The 14592-nt window shown below is 46.5% G+C and overlaps 1 protein-coding gene across 1 annotated transcript in view; it reads left to right on the top strand.

Moving 5' to 3' along the window:
• GRIK4 (glutamate ionotropic receptor kainate type subunit 4) overlaps nt 1–10999 on the top strand; it is a 304530-nt gene extending 293531 nt beyond the window's left edge. Inside the window, exons 18-19 of the mRNA XM_024761910.1 lie at nt 6927–7045; nt 10353–10999. Of these exons, the coding sequence (XP_024617678.1) occupies nt 6927–7045; nt 10353–10712 (479 nt within the window). The 3' untranslated portion in view covers nt 10713–10999. The remainder of the gene's footprint in view (nt 1–6926; nt 7046–10352) is intronic.
• The last annotated feature ends 3593 nt before the right edge of the window (nt 11000–14592 follow it).

Here is a 14592-nt window from a genome sequence, read left to right as displayed (position 1 = left end):
TGGAGAATTACAAAAAGAAGCAGGCTTCATTCCAAGCTGTTTCATTTTCTTCTGCCTTGTCTTTTCAAAAACACTTATTTTATTTATTTTCTCACTCAACTCCTATAAAAAGAAATATCGCTAGCCACTCACAGAGGCCAGCATCCCAATTCAAGGGGATTGGATTACCGAAGGCTTTGCAGAACAATTGCCAGACAAAAAGGTAGTCGGTGAATTCCAAGGAAATTAAATACTTTTATCTTGAAAAACACAAGCTCACAATCAGGCTTCAAAGGAACATAAATACACCACCAGGCTGTGAAAATCAGGGTCCCCTTTCAAGGATGGAAAAGAGGCCGGTGGCATTGACTCACAAAATCCTTAGAGAGCAGGAAGTTTGCTGTCTGGCACGGCGGGAATGAAAGTGTAAGACATCTTAGCAAGAGCGGGGGCGAGTGATGAGGGGGGTTGGGGGAATCGCGGGGACGTTTTCCTTTCTCTTTCTTCCCTGGGGGCTCAGCTCTATTATCCTGGTTCTCTGGTTTCTCTGGAGAGGGCCAAGACTGGAAACCTGAATATGGGAGTTTAGATAGTGTCTCGAAGTGATGCTTGCCGAGGAAGCCTCTTCCTAATCAAATCAGATTGACTCTGCTAAGAGACGGGGAAACTCCGGGGGAGGGGGTGCCAGAAAGCGCGATCGGGAACAGAGGTGAACCATGGCCCAGTGTGTCTGCGTCAAAGGAGGTCAGCAGTTACAAAGACCACAGCCCCACTGTGTCTGGAAAGTGAGCCAAGATTAAGTCAATGGATCATCGATTCAGACATTTGCTGTAATGTTCCCAAGGAGAGAAGGGGATTTTATAAGTGGAACTAATAGCCCGTACATAGGTCTCACTTCCCCAGTCACTGGGGGTGAGGGTGGCGTGGTCCTAGGAATGAACTCAGTCACAGGGAGCCAGGTGGAGGTCTGTTAGCACGCCCCTTGCAGCATGAGGGACCATGGGGGCCCTGAGTTCTGGGGAGAAGTGATATGGGGGTAGGGATAGGGGCTCAGGCTCTGGCTTCCATCTGGACCTGGCACTTCCCCTCGCCAGCCGTGGAGCCCTGGGCAAGTTCCCTGACTCCAGTACCTTGGTTTCCTGGTCAGGAACATGGAGGTAAGGGTAGTGCCAATTTCACAGGGCAACTGTTAGGATTGAATTAAAATGTTTAGCCTGGTAACCTGGCTCAAAGTAAATAGTCATAAAGGTCAGCTTTATTTTTATAAATATTAGCTGGGCAGAGTCAGATTTATCTAGATTTCACATCTGAGCTCTGAAGACTTTGGGCAAATTCTTGAAGTTCTCTGAATTCCCATTTCTTTAATTGTAAAATGCCAACCGTGGACTTTCTTTATAGTATTTTTAATGATAATTGAATGAGATAATGTTTTTTTTTTTAAATGAGGTGCTTGAGCTATATTTTGATAAATTGTAAAGTACCTCTCCCATGACTTGTGTTTTGCTAAATTGCAATATTTATCAGATGCCTCTACCATCCCTCTTCTAGTCTGCGTTCCTTTCTCTACCCTTCTGCCATCACCGTCTCCAGAATCTGCTAGGGCTAGTCAACAGATGTCATGGTCAATGCAAGAAGAAATGGCAAACTTAGTATTTCACAGTCCTCAGCAGTGCGAACATGACGATTCGCTTTATATTTTCTGGGAAGGTGATACGGGTCGGCTCACGTATGGGCACGTGAAGTTGCTGTTGACAACAAATACGTCCATGGAGATGGGCCCACTTAATGTATTTGCATGGATGTAGGTGAATGTAGCTCTGAATTAGGAAGTGCTGGAAAGTCAAAATGGTCAAAGAATCCATGTTTTTGTCAAATATGTTCAATGTGGAAGATTGCACCAAGCTTCAGCACCTAGCGTAGTGCTCAGCTCACGGGAGCTTTCTTGAGAAAGATGCGTTGACCAAAGTCAAAGACTAAATACACTGTCCCTTGACGGGATTGTGGTATAATGGTCTCTCCTCCCTCTGCACCTGCTCTGTGGCTCCTGTGATCCTGCCTCTTTGCTTCCCAGGCTCCCATTCAGAATGAGCTTTCCTGCATCGCAGTTACAAACTTCCACAGTGCCATCTGGAGATATGAATGGGTTTTAAGGGCTGGGACATACGTGCACCTGAATCCAAGAAGCGATTATTTGCCAGTCAGAACGGAAGACAGAGCAGGTGGGTGGGTGGGTGGAGATTCAAATCTACTCAGAGATTCTCCCTTCCAGGTGGCCATTCTAGTTCTAGAGACAATGTTCTTCATTTGCATTTGTCAACTATCATTTGTATTTGTGGGCAATCTGTGAGTGACACACCACAGCTGGTCTTTAATCAACCAGGAGTTTGTGGGGAGAGTTTGATTCCATTTCGGTTAATACAGTCTTATGGCTGAGGCCTAGCTGAGGCTCAGAGACTCAAGTGTCAGGAGAAAATCTCAGTTTCAACACCATCTGTCTGGATGGCTTCTGTGAGGTCCCGTCTGAAGAAGGGAAGGGGGAGTGATGAGATGACTCCCCTGCCGGTGTGGAGGGCCTTGGGGTCAGCCTGGAGGGAGTCCACATGACAGGCTCCTCTGAGTAAGGGCTCTGAGCTGGGGAAGGCATTTGACTTCTAGGAGAATGACTAACGACAGCGTTAACGGAACTGCTGCTGTCTCCTAACTCCGCTTCCCGCTCCCCACTCCATCTGTTTCTCAACTCCGACTCTGCCAGCAATCTATTCTTGCTTCCACTTTCCAATAAGTTCCTAAAGGCACCAATGGTATACAAGCCCCGCTCCTAAGAGGAGGGGGCCACTCAGCGAGGAGTCAGCACGCTGGAGCCAACACCCGTGATTAACATGCTGGCCCTGAAACGCGAGAAGCTGGGAAAGAGAGGCTGTGGGGTGTTTCAGTGACTCATGGTTTCTACCAGCATCCTGTTCAAACCTGAGCTCCTCAAAGAAGCTTTCCCTGATCTGATCAAGATTATCCCAGCACAGATCACCTGTCCATTTATAACCCTAGCCCATCCCCCCACGCCTGCCCGCGACCGCGTGTGGTCAAGTCCATACTGTGGATCGTCCACATCGTGTTCAGTCCCACTCTGGCCAGCCACAGAGTGCAGTCTAGGCCACCAGGCTGGGAGCACTGAACGAGGGCCGGCCCACTTTATGATTATTTTAAACAACATTTAATTAGGAATGAATACATATCACAGTATGCATCCAAAGCTTTTGAGAATTCATGGTTCTACACCTGGGATGTCCTTATCCTCTTTCTGTCAGCTCATTTTTTCAACAAACATTTATTGGGCTCTTATGATGTGCCAGGGGTTATAGAGTTGAACAAGACATGGCTCTTCCTCTCAAGGGAATCACAGTCTAGTGGGAAATCCAGGTATATAACATGAAACTAATTATTATTTTATGCAATATTAGAGTGGCATATGTTGTATCAGAAAGCATCTCTGATCAGAAGGATCACTCAGGCAACTAGGTGGACGGTAAAGTTGAGGAGGACACAGCTACGAGCAGGGAAATCACTTTGGAGATGCTGCCAAAGTCCAAGCAAGAGATGGTGTGGCCTTGAGCTAGGGAAGTGGTAGCAGAGAGAGAGAGAGAGAGAGAGAGAGAGAGAAAGGGTAAGAAATTGAAAAGTATTTAGGAGGTAAAATCAGCAGGACAGTGCGTGGAGGAGAGATAAGAGGCCAAATGCAGGGAAATGGGAGAATATGCCTCAGAGCAGGCAAAGGCAATTGAGAAGATTGGTGGAGAGCAGAGAGCAATGGCTTCATAAGACGCCAAGAAGGGGGAGTTCCCTGGTGGTTCAGTGGTTAGGATTCGGTGCTTTCACAGCCATGGCCTGGATTCAATCCCTGGTGCGGGAACTGAGATCCCACAAGCCTCGCAGCGTGGACAAAAAAAAAAAAAAAAAATGCCAAGAAGGGGGTGTGGTTGACAATGTCAGGTGTTACCAGAGGTCACTTAAGATTGGGACTGGAAATTTTCCGATAGGTTAGAAAGAAAATGTTCGTTGGTAACCTCAGTGAGCTTGGTTTTAGTGGTACAAGACAAAATTTCATGGGATGACAAGTGAATATCGGGAGAATAAAAGTGAATTCAGACGCAATCATTTTCTCCTTTAGATACCATAGACAGACCACCTAGCGCCTAAAAGATTTTCAAGTGTTCAAAATTATGTTTGAGATCTGAAAAAAATTATTAGCTTCAAAATGCAAAAAGAAAACTGCTAAATCAAATTAAGACATGTAATTAACTATCTCCAAAATGTAACATTGTTTCGACTTCATTAATTTTTAAATTTAATATTCATAAAAACTTTATTACATTTAGAAACTTTTTTTTTTTTTTGCGGTACGCGGGCCTCTCACTGTTGTGGCCTCTCCCGTTGCGGAGCACGGGCTCCGGACGCGCAGGCTCAGCGGCCATGGCTCGCGGGCCCAGACGCTCCGCGGCATGTGGGATCCTCCCGGACCGGGGCACGAACCCGTGTCCCCTGCATCGGCAGGCGGACTCTCAACCACTGCACCACCAGGGAAGCCCTAGAAACAATTTTTTTTGGTTTGATTTTTCTCCTTTTGCAAACATTCTCTTGTATGAACGACTGCTGAGAAATCACAGCCAATTATACATTAACTGTTGCTTGCCACTCCGTCACATCAGAAGCAAAATTTTTAAAATGCATTTAACATAAGATGTGGGTGCCTTTTCTCCTACTTGCTTTCATGTGGGATGGGTCTCCAAATGTAAGCCTTTTAAGGACTGTCTTAACATAGTTCTGATATAGACAGTTTCAAAAATCTTGCCTAGGGAAGGAAGGAAAGAGAAGGGTATCACTAGACAGAGCTGGAGGGAGAAGGATTTTGTATTTTTCTTTAAGAAGGGAAAGATGTGAGTGTGTGTGTGCACTGAGGGAAAGAGTCAGTAGGGGGAAAAGGTTGGGGAGGGCTGGGATGGTGACTGAGGGTGACAGGGAAACACTAGAGTCCAGATGGCCAAATTGGACTCGAGGAGGGGAGAACACCTCTGCAGAAACACAAGGGGAGGTTGAAGCCCTTCAAGGGGATCCTTGTCTTTTTCTACATCAGGCAGAGCTATCCCAAGGTGACAGGAAAGTCTTGTGGTACCTCACCAGTCACTTGGAGCTCTGTTTACCTGAACAGGTGGGCATCTTTGGTATCACAGTCATCACTTCCCCTTCACTGGGGAGCCCTTTCTCTACATGGGCTGGCTGGAGAAACTAGTTTGTCCATGATGCTCAGATGCACGTCCCAATACCCGGTTCTCACCACCCCTAAATCTGGCTGGACACCGCAGCTATGTCCTTGGTGCATTCCCCCTTAAGTGTCCCTTCTGTCCCCGGATGTTCCTATGGTTAAAAGCCTTCTTCCCAAATGGTCCCAGGTTAGGGGGGCAGGTGAACAAATGAAGCCCAAGCACCTTCCTCTTGGAGGGTAGAAATCTACTCCAAACGCTGTGTGCCTTCCCTTAGAACTGAGTTTTTAAGTCATCTCCTCTTTCTGGTTATTCACAATAGAGGATGTTTACTCACACAGGTACCCAAGAGTTGGCTGTGTGGACCTGCAGACCAGAGTATACAATCCACTGGGTACATTCATGCTGGAAGCCCTTGGAGCCATTGTAGCAGATTATTGGTGTAGGCAGGCGCTGTGCCGAGTTGTGTTATTTTCAAAACAAAACAAAACAAAAAACCAACAGACAGCCATTTGAGTCTTTGTGAAAGAAAACCCAAGGAATCGTAAAATGGCTCGGTAGGGCCATTTTCCCAGCTTTCCAAAGTGTAGGAAGCAGTGTCAGATTTCTGCTTCTGATCCATGGCTCATCTCAGTGTTGTATGAAGCTGGCTTTCCCTGACACCGACATAGCTCTGTGTCCCATGAAGGCACTGCTGGTTGAACAAACACTCAAGTGTGCAGGCATTCCAACAGCACAGGACATAAGCTACCCTCTTGGCATTTTTCAGGATAAAAGATGCTTTTTGATTTATGATTGCGGCTCCTCTTGAATCAGGGTTTCATGTGTTTCTGACACTCCCCTAACGTTTGGGTTTCTCTAGTACAAAAAAAAGCATCCAATTACATAGCTAACTCAGTGTTGGACACAACCATATAATTCCAGAAATATCTATTGAGTATATATGATATGCCAGGTGTCATGCTTGGCAATGAGGTTACAACCAGAAACTGCCTACCTTCAAGGAACTTAGCCATACACATGCTTCCCAAAATACCAATTTGCCAACAAATTTTAGGCCTGGCTGGAAAAGAATCACTTGTGAAATGCATTTTAAAGTATAGATTCCTGGGCCGCATCTCCAGAGATAGGGATTCAATATGTCTGGGGTGAGGGTTAGGAATCCATACCTTTAATGAGCTTCCCAGGTGGTTCTGATGGCAGCCAGGTGCGGGAACCACCTGGGATAAAACGTTTTACTTTCCAAGTAAGTCTGTTAGTAACACGTTGACACAATTAAGTCAGTGTAATTTTTTCTATCCATAGTTTGGTTACGACAGTTGCTTTATATGAAGCAAACACAATATTAGGAAGATTGATGAAATTTTTATGAAAGTGCTAGAATTTACTGGTATTTTGCTATCATGTCTCTATATGCTAAATCAAAATTTTCCTTAGCCCTTTTCTAAAACTGACTGACCCTCCCACCCCAGAAAGCTTCTCACCAATCTCCTCCACTTGCATCTAGAGCCCTTTCCCCTCTTCTACTCCAGCTATGCTGCATTTTTGGTTCCAAAGAATAATTATATCTCAAGGAACATGTGTGTAAAATGTCTACAAGACTCAAGTTCTGGTCATTCAGCATTTTTGGTAGAATGATTATGTCTCCCAGCTCTTTTACACTATTTTTTGTTCGTTCTCACTTTCTTACAGGACTGGGAATGGAGAATATTGGTGGAATCTTTGTGGTTCTTATTTGTGGCTTAATCGTGGCCATTTTTATGGCTATGTTGGAGTTTTTATGGACTCTCCGACACTCAGAAGCGACCGAGGTAAACCTTCTAAGGGGTATGACCTATAGTATTGGCAAGCAGGGCCAAGTTCACAGGCTCACACAGGGACAAAGGTCATTTCAGACAGAACTTGTGAAATCCCACAGGAGGGTGGGGCACCCATGGAACAGCAGCACAGCGGAAAGAATCCCAGTTCCGAGGACAGGAGCTCAGGGTTCAGGCTTCATCACTTACTAACTATGCAGCCACAGAAAGGGCACATAACCTCTCTGGGCTTCAGATTCTTCTTTGAAACAGCCCAGTAAATAAATCTGTGAAAAATGTTTTATGAACAACAAAGACTTACACAACTATGATTTAAGATGTAGTGTTATAAGGGAAAACAGGCGAAAGTACCAGGTTACTAATGGAAACGATGGCTTTGGTTCTTCCATCTTACGTATGTTTTGGCCTTGCAGGTAAAGCTGTTTAGAGGTATCCCAATTCACGAGAGCTCCTAAAGACATCTTCCTTCTCAGGCATTTTGAATAAGTTTAGTTCCCAAACCTGTGGCTTAGAAACTGGGTTAATATAAACTTCACACAGATGGAAGAGTCTGAGAGAAGGAAGATGACTTTACCCCATTCTATCTCCATTCCAGGGCACAAATCATTACACGCTACTTGCATTGTTTGGTTTTTGAAATATATTGGCCTCTATCTCAATCTCCCAACTCCTGATCATCCTAACATCTCCTTCCCTAATTGACAGCTCCTAACAGCAGATAACAGTACAGAAGAGTACAGCACCCCTATAAACCGAGGCGGTCCAGCCTCATGTAGGGCCTCCATTCAACACTGCTGACCGGTCTTTTCCTTTTCTGTGCTCAGCCTCCTTCCCACTTCCCAGTAGGACTTCCAGGCCATCACCCACTCCTCACATCCCTTTGCTCCTCCATGACTAATTTTACCTCCTGCCTCACCTGGAACTCGGGAGTGACCAGCCCCAAATTAAAACACCCACCTGAAAATTTACCCACAACTGGAGCCACCCCCAGGGCTTCCGCAGGTGTTCTGGTCATCCCTCCATCTCTGCCTTGTTCCCACCTTTCCTCAGCTCCTCTAGGATTATCCTTTTTCTCCCCTTTATTTTTTTTTGCCTGCTCTCTCCCCCAAGTCCAAAACTATGCTCATGTTTATCCACATTTTCAAATAATAGCCATGATGCTGTAGCTCTTGCCCTACCCCTCTCCTCTCGCAAGCCCAGGTGATCCGACTGCCTCTCTCTCCATGTGCTCGCCTCCCACTCGGGCCTCACTCCACGGCAGCTGGCTTCTCCCCACCCCCTCCCCGAAAGGTCATGGCTGAGAGGTCTGACCCCTCCCAATGAACAAAACCAAAAGAGAACCCACTGGGCCTTATTGGACCTCAGTGTGGCCCTCGATGAAGTGGACCGCTCCTTCCAGAACTCTCTCCTCCCAGAACTCTCTCCTCCCTTGCCTTGCCTGCTCCAAGCTCTCTTGGTTTCCCTCCTCCTTCCCTCTCCAGCGTTACTGGCTTTCTCCTTCTGTCCACCCCTTAAACGGCGGTGCTCTTACCTCTTCCTAAGACCTCGTTCAGGTGTTCCTGTCCCTGTGAAACCTTCCGGAGTTCTCCTGCCTTCTTCCCTGGACCAGAAAGTTGCTCATTCCTCCTCCTTTCCACCACCCCTGTAACCAGCACGTAGAGCACTTACAAACTGTGTGTCAATTATTTTCGTATCAGCCTGGCTACGAGACATTGCACTGCCTGAAAGTAAGGACTGAGTCCTTTGTGTCTGTATTTCCACTGCAAAGCACAGTGTTTGATACTTAGTTGACAGTCAGTAAATATCAATATATGTCTTTATGTTCTTGTCACATATAATAGATTAGGCAGGTGGAGGTGTTTTTGTTGTAGTTATTATTAGAAGCACAGAGAAGTTAAGTGACTTGACTACAGTTTCTGCTATTCACCAACAACCTTGGGTCCAGAATCCAGGTCTCAAGTCCTAACTCAGGCCGTGTTCCATTAGGGGAGTCTACTTCTCTGTAGCTGCTTCAGGTAGAGGATCTGTGCACCCTGGGTTATTCTCCCAAGAGCTCGCCAGTGGTCTGGATGTACCTTGAAAAATTCAGTGAGGAGTTCAAGCTCTCCCAACATCTAGAAAGAACAGTAAAGGCTAAGTTAACTATTTGACTATGGTAGAACAACTATCCTGTCGATAGAACGGGAAGACTGGAGGAAGGAACATGAAAGAACAGAAAGCTGCCTCTCCCATCCTAATGGGAGAAAGTGTCCTTTCCAGCACAGAGCAGAGAAGAAAGCAGAGCATGCATGTGCTCTGCAGTATGTAGGTTTAGGTTCAAATTCTGGGTCAGCTGTTTGTTAGTCGAGTAATTTCTGGCAAGGTATCTAACTTCTCGGAGCCTCTATTTCCACATCTGTGAAATGGGTATAACAGTAGTAGTCGTGGTACAGGTTCAAGATTCTTCATCCACAATTCTGAAACCTCAAAAGCTCAAAAAGTTCCAAGCTTTTTGTAAGTTTGATGCCAATGCTTTTGGTGACAAACCTTGACTTGGACTTGTATGAGGCTAATGTTCATGGTCTTTAACTCACTTGGTGTGAACGTATATTCATTTTGCTACAGAAACATTAATGTGTTTGAATACAGGGTCTTCCCCAGAGCCCACTGGAAGTGATACATATTTTATGTGCATTGTATTACCTTGTCAAAATTCAAAATATTTTGAAACACAGCTGGACCCAAGAGTTTCTTATCAGGAGATGGCAGAGCTGCAGGAGTAGATTGCCTTGTTTTTGTTATTATAGTAATTGTTAGAACGCAGCCTTTCCAGCCATAACCAGCGGATTAAAAGAAATGAGACTCTTTGGCCTGAGAACAGAAAGTTCATGGAGACATGGTTGTTTTTTCACAGGCTTGAAAGACTGACATGCGGTAAAGGGATTATTTACTTAGTCGGCTTCAAGGTCCAAATTTAACTGGGATGGATGGATGAAAAGTTCAGGGAGAGGAATTAAGTCAGTAGAAGGAAGCAGCGTTTAAGGGTAATCTGCAAAAATGGTAGGGGCACCTTCCCAACATGGTGAGATCAGTGTCTTTGAAGCTGTTCGAAGACGAGACGACCAGCTGGCGGGATGGTATGGAGGATGTTGGAATATTAAATAGCGGGTGGAAGTGAGGAGGTGGATTGAAAGACCTTCAAACATGTAAGATGATATAATTGTGAAACACTGCACCCTAATCGCGCGCCCGAATGAGCCCGCAGGGGACCCTCGGGGGCTGGTCCCGAGAGGTCGGGCTGTGACCTCCTCGTGTCCTCCAGGTGTCCGTCTGCCAGGAGATGGTGAGCGAGCTGCGCAGCATCATCCTGTGTCAGGACAGTGTCCGCCCGCGCCGGCGGCGCGCCGGGCTACCGCCGCCGCAGCCCCCCATCCCCGAGGAGCAGCGCCGGCCCCGGGGCACCGTGACCCTCAGCAACGGCAAGCTGTGCGGGGCCGGGGAGCCTGACCAGCTGGCGCAGAGACTGGCCCAGGAGGCCGCCCTGGTGGCCCGCGGCTGCACGCACATACGCGTGTGCCCCGAGTGCCGCCGCTTCCAGGGCCTGCGGGCGCGGCCGTCGCCGGCGCGCAGCGAGGAGAGCCTGGAGTGGGAGAAGACCACCAACAGCAGCGAGCCCGAGTAGCCCCGCCGCCGAGGATGCCCGGCTCCCCGACCCGGTGCGGAGGCGGGCTGCGCTGAGCCCGCCATACTGCCGGCGGGGCCCCCGGACTTGTACAGCGTCCACCCTTCTCTCCAGATTTTGGATCCAGTAACTTTACAAAACGATCAAAGAGCCTGACGCCCCAGCCGGAGACGGCGCCCTGGTCCGGGGAGCTGGGGCCACCCAGAGACGTTGAGCCCGAGTGGCAGGGGACGCTCTTCCACCTGGCCACAAGCCCCCTCTTCCCGCAGTGGGCCTTTCCCTCTCAACAAAACTAAAGAGTCGGGGTGGGAGGGGTCCCTGCCCAGACCGTCTGATGGATTGGTGGCATCATCAGAGGAATTTCCCCCTAGGAAGGGGCCATTGTACCCTGGGTCTAGTTCTTACAGGAAAAAAAAAAAAAAAATTAAACTCAACAGGGAAGTTTTTCTTTTCTGGATTTGTATATTTTTGTTAATGTTCTTTTCTTTTGTTTTCTCTGTTTCTCTCCTTCCTTCCTTTTCTTCTTTGTTGTCTCAATTCTATTCCTTTGTTTCGTTTTCTTGGAGGGGGAGGCTGGGTTAGGGAATTGAAGTCACAATAATCCCTGTTACCATTTTCCTAAATTTTAGGATATGAAGCGGCCAGTGCATCAGACTCCAGATGTTGAACTCTCCTTTCTGTGTGGTGACTGGGGCCGCAGGGCATGTAGGAGGTGGTGAATCAGGTGGAGAATATCAAAGAAAGGTCCAGTAATTTTTTAAATGCCAAAACCCAATTAACTCATAGTTTACTGAGAGACCTTGAAATGCCTGGGATTTCAGAGGTTAATTTGTCCTTTCTTTCTCTCTCTTTTCGACTTTCCCTATGATTGGGTTTGATTTGGTCTTTGGTGAATGTGATCTCTGAAGAAGAGAGATAACGGAGGAGAGTGGAAGGCACAAAGTATCCCAGGCCCTCGTTTAAGGAGCAGAGAGGGTAAATACAAATTTCCCCAACAGTGGCCTTGGCTTCAGCAGGAACGTGCTGTCTTCAGGTGGGGAAGGATGGGGCTGCCCTGCTGGTCTGGTGCATACTTTGTCAACTGCACCTCTTTTTAATCAAACTCGGTAGCTGCCTATGAAGCCAGACCCCCCCCAAAGGCTATCATGGATTGGGTGATTTCTTGCTACTAGATGTGAGACCTCGGTGCAAATGTGTGTGTGTGTGCGTGTGTGTGCGTGTGTGTGTGTGTGTGTTTATTATATGGGAAGATCTTAAGTAATCAAGAATTTGCCAGGTTCCTGGGAGAGAGGTAGGGTCTTGTAGTCAATACACAGGCCTGGGAACTAGGGACTCTTGAGTCCTCACCTAAGCATGGGCAGTAGCCCCCCCTTGTATGACTTTACATGAAGCATCTCACTTCTCTTTCATCTACACAATCGGAGTTACTGATGCTTTCCAGGCTGTCAGATGCCTGCTAAGTACTTCTCTACTTGTGAGATGTTTGCAGTGTCCGGAGCACTCAGCGGGAGGGGTGAAGCTTCTCAGCAGCTGTTTGACCTTTGGTTGGCTTCGCCAGTTGGGAGTTTCACACAGAGAGTTTTCATTTTCTGATTGAAAACAAATTCTATGCAATTTCTGTTTGTCAACTTAGAAAATTCAGAGAAGAGAGAACTAAACAGCCACTAGGGCCATCTCCCCCGCTGTCACCACCTTGAATCAAATTGTCCTCACGTTGTTTCTGTTCTGAACGTACTAAAATAAAGACACCTTTGCAAGACAACAAGCTTAATTCCATGCTTTTGCCGTCGACATTGGGTCGACATCTTCTTTGTGCCAGGACTATTAGTTAGAACTGCCATCCTGGGGGTACCCCGATGGTTCCTATAAAGGATACCAGTTTTGTCCTAGGCTGACCTCTTCTCTCTTATGAATTTGAATCTTTTTACTTTTCCCTCTTAAACCATCAAATGTCGGCAAGCTCTGCAGGACATGAGTCTTTTTTTAAACCTTGCTTAGAGCCTCCTGGAGAAACGTGGATTTGGTGGGAAGGGCACCTGAAGGCAGATGGACCGCAGACTGCAATGGTGCCATGCTGCCCCGACCCACAGCTCCATTCCGCGCTTCTGACAATGTGGTCCCTACTGTCATGTGGGGCAGGAAGGGTTGTTTTTTAAAAAAAAAAAAAACAAAAAACAAAAAACACACACAAAAAAACTTGTTTTTATGAGCAGGATATCTTGATCAATAGCAAACTTTTATAAAATGGATTGGTGAAATAAATGTCCACATGAATCATTCATAAAGTCTGTTTCTTTCACGGAATAAAGATAAGACTGACAGCGCTAGGCAGTTTCTGTCAGCTGCTGGGACCATTGCTGCACCTCACTCAAGCTGGTGAGTGAATGTGCAACCAGCTAGTTCTCTTCCTTGGTTTGTCTCCACTTTTTATCTGTTGGTTGTCGGCTTTCTTTTTCATTCTGTATTTTCTATCTGATTCTGTATACTGTATAAAGCCGTTTTTTCTTGTCTGTTTATCTTTCTTCGACTGCAATATTTACAATAAAACAGAAACAAACCCTGAAATGTTAGTGATGGATGAAAGCTGTTTGGGTTTGGAAAGAATGGTTTGGTGTGTCTAAAATCCAGGTACTCTGAAAGCAAATAAAAGTAGAAATCCACATTTTGTCTTCCCCTCCACCTGCCCTTTTCTCGCTCCTTCTCCATTCCCTATCCTCTTCCGCTCTTTGTTCAGACCCCAGAAAAATCTAGGTGGCTTCTTTCAATTTGTAGTCCTGGAGGCAGAGCCAATCCCCCGGCCCTCCCCAAACGGATACACATGTTAATGAAGTTCAGGATTCATAGGGTTTTGTCTTCCTAAATGCACTTTCACAGAATAGTCATCTATTGATACCTGGGGTAACTCTAGTCAGATATCACCCCAGATTCCACTGGGAGCTTGAAGATTACATCAATTAAAATATAATACTTCGCTTTATTTCTTTTAATTGCCTTGCAGGGCCCCAATCGTCACCAGATCTCTACCTCAGAACCCAGGTGGGGTGTAAGTTGAGCATGTAGATGGCCGAAAATCTTTTGGCTTCCTCTAATCCAAAGCTTATATGAGAATATTCATCCTGGGAACTTGCCAACCGGCCCTCTTATTGGTTAGGTGAGACCAAAATATCATGATAACCAATCCACCTGGGGCCACTCTGTGAAAGTTTATTAGTTTGGAATTCCAAGGAGTTTAATTTTCTTTTGGAATCCAAGGGGGACTTCCCTATGGTGTAGGAGTCAAATACACGAGGCCAGAAAGGGCTGGGGCATTTCAGACACGGCAGGTTGGTGGTTTGAGTGGAGCTTGAGAGAACCATTTGTAGCCCTCCCGCCAAGGGGGTGTGTGCAGCAGTAAAGCAGTCTGGACACGATAAGGGAGATTTGATTCCCTGACTGGTAGGCAGCTCTCTTGGGGTAATAACAAAGAGACCTGTTGGGAAAATTCAGAGAAGGAATCCTTTCATAAAGATTTCACTTAAAGCTGGTGCTTCCTATGGGGCCTCTCAAAGAGAAAAGTAAGCTTTTAGTTGCCTTGAGTTATTCCAGTGCCTTTCTGTGAAAGGTGGCTCCCTGCCCCCCACAGGCAAATCCCTCGCCATTAGCCCAACGGAGTGTCCTCCATGGCTGACAACCTGGGAAACCTACAGTATGACTCAAAGATTGGTGACGATGTGACTTCAGAAAACTCTTCTCACAGAAAAAATATAGACTCACGCTATCTATCATCTGTCTATCTACCTACCTACCTATCTATCATCTCTCACAACTGGTGTGGCTTGCAAAGAAAAAGGTCGCCAAGTTTTAGAACTGAAGAGGTCAACAACCCCATTTATAATTTAAG

This window comes from Neophocaena asiaeorientalis, unplaced genomic scaffold (genome assembly GCF_003031525.2).
Source record: "Neophocaena asiaeorientalis asiaeorientalis breed wild unplaced genomic scaffold, Neophocaena_asiaeorientalis_V1.1 scaffold737, whole genome shotgun sequence".
NCBI lineage: Eukaryota > Metazoa > Chordata > Mammalia > Artiodactyla > Phocoenidae > Neophocaena > Neophocaena asiaeorientalis.
Note: the sequence above shows the minus strand (reverse complement) of the source record. Positions and strands in the feature narration are given on the sequence as shown.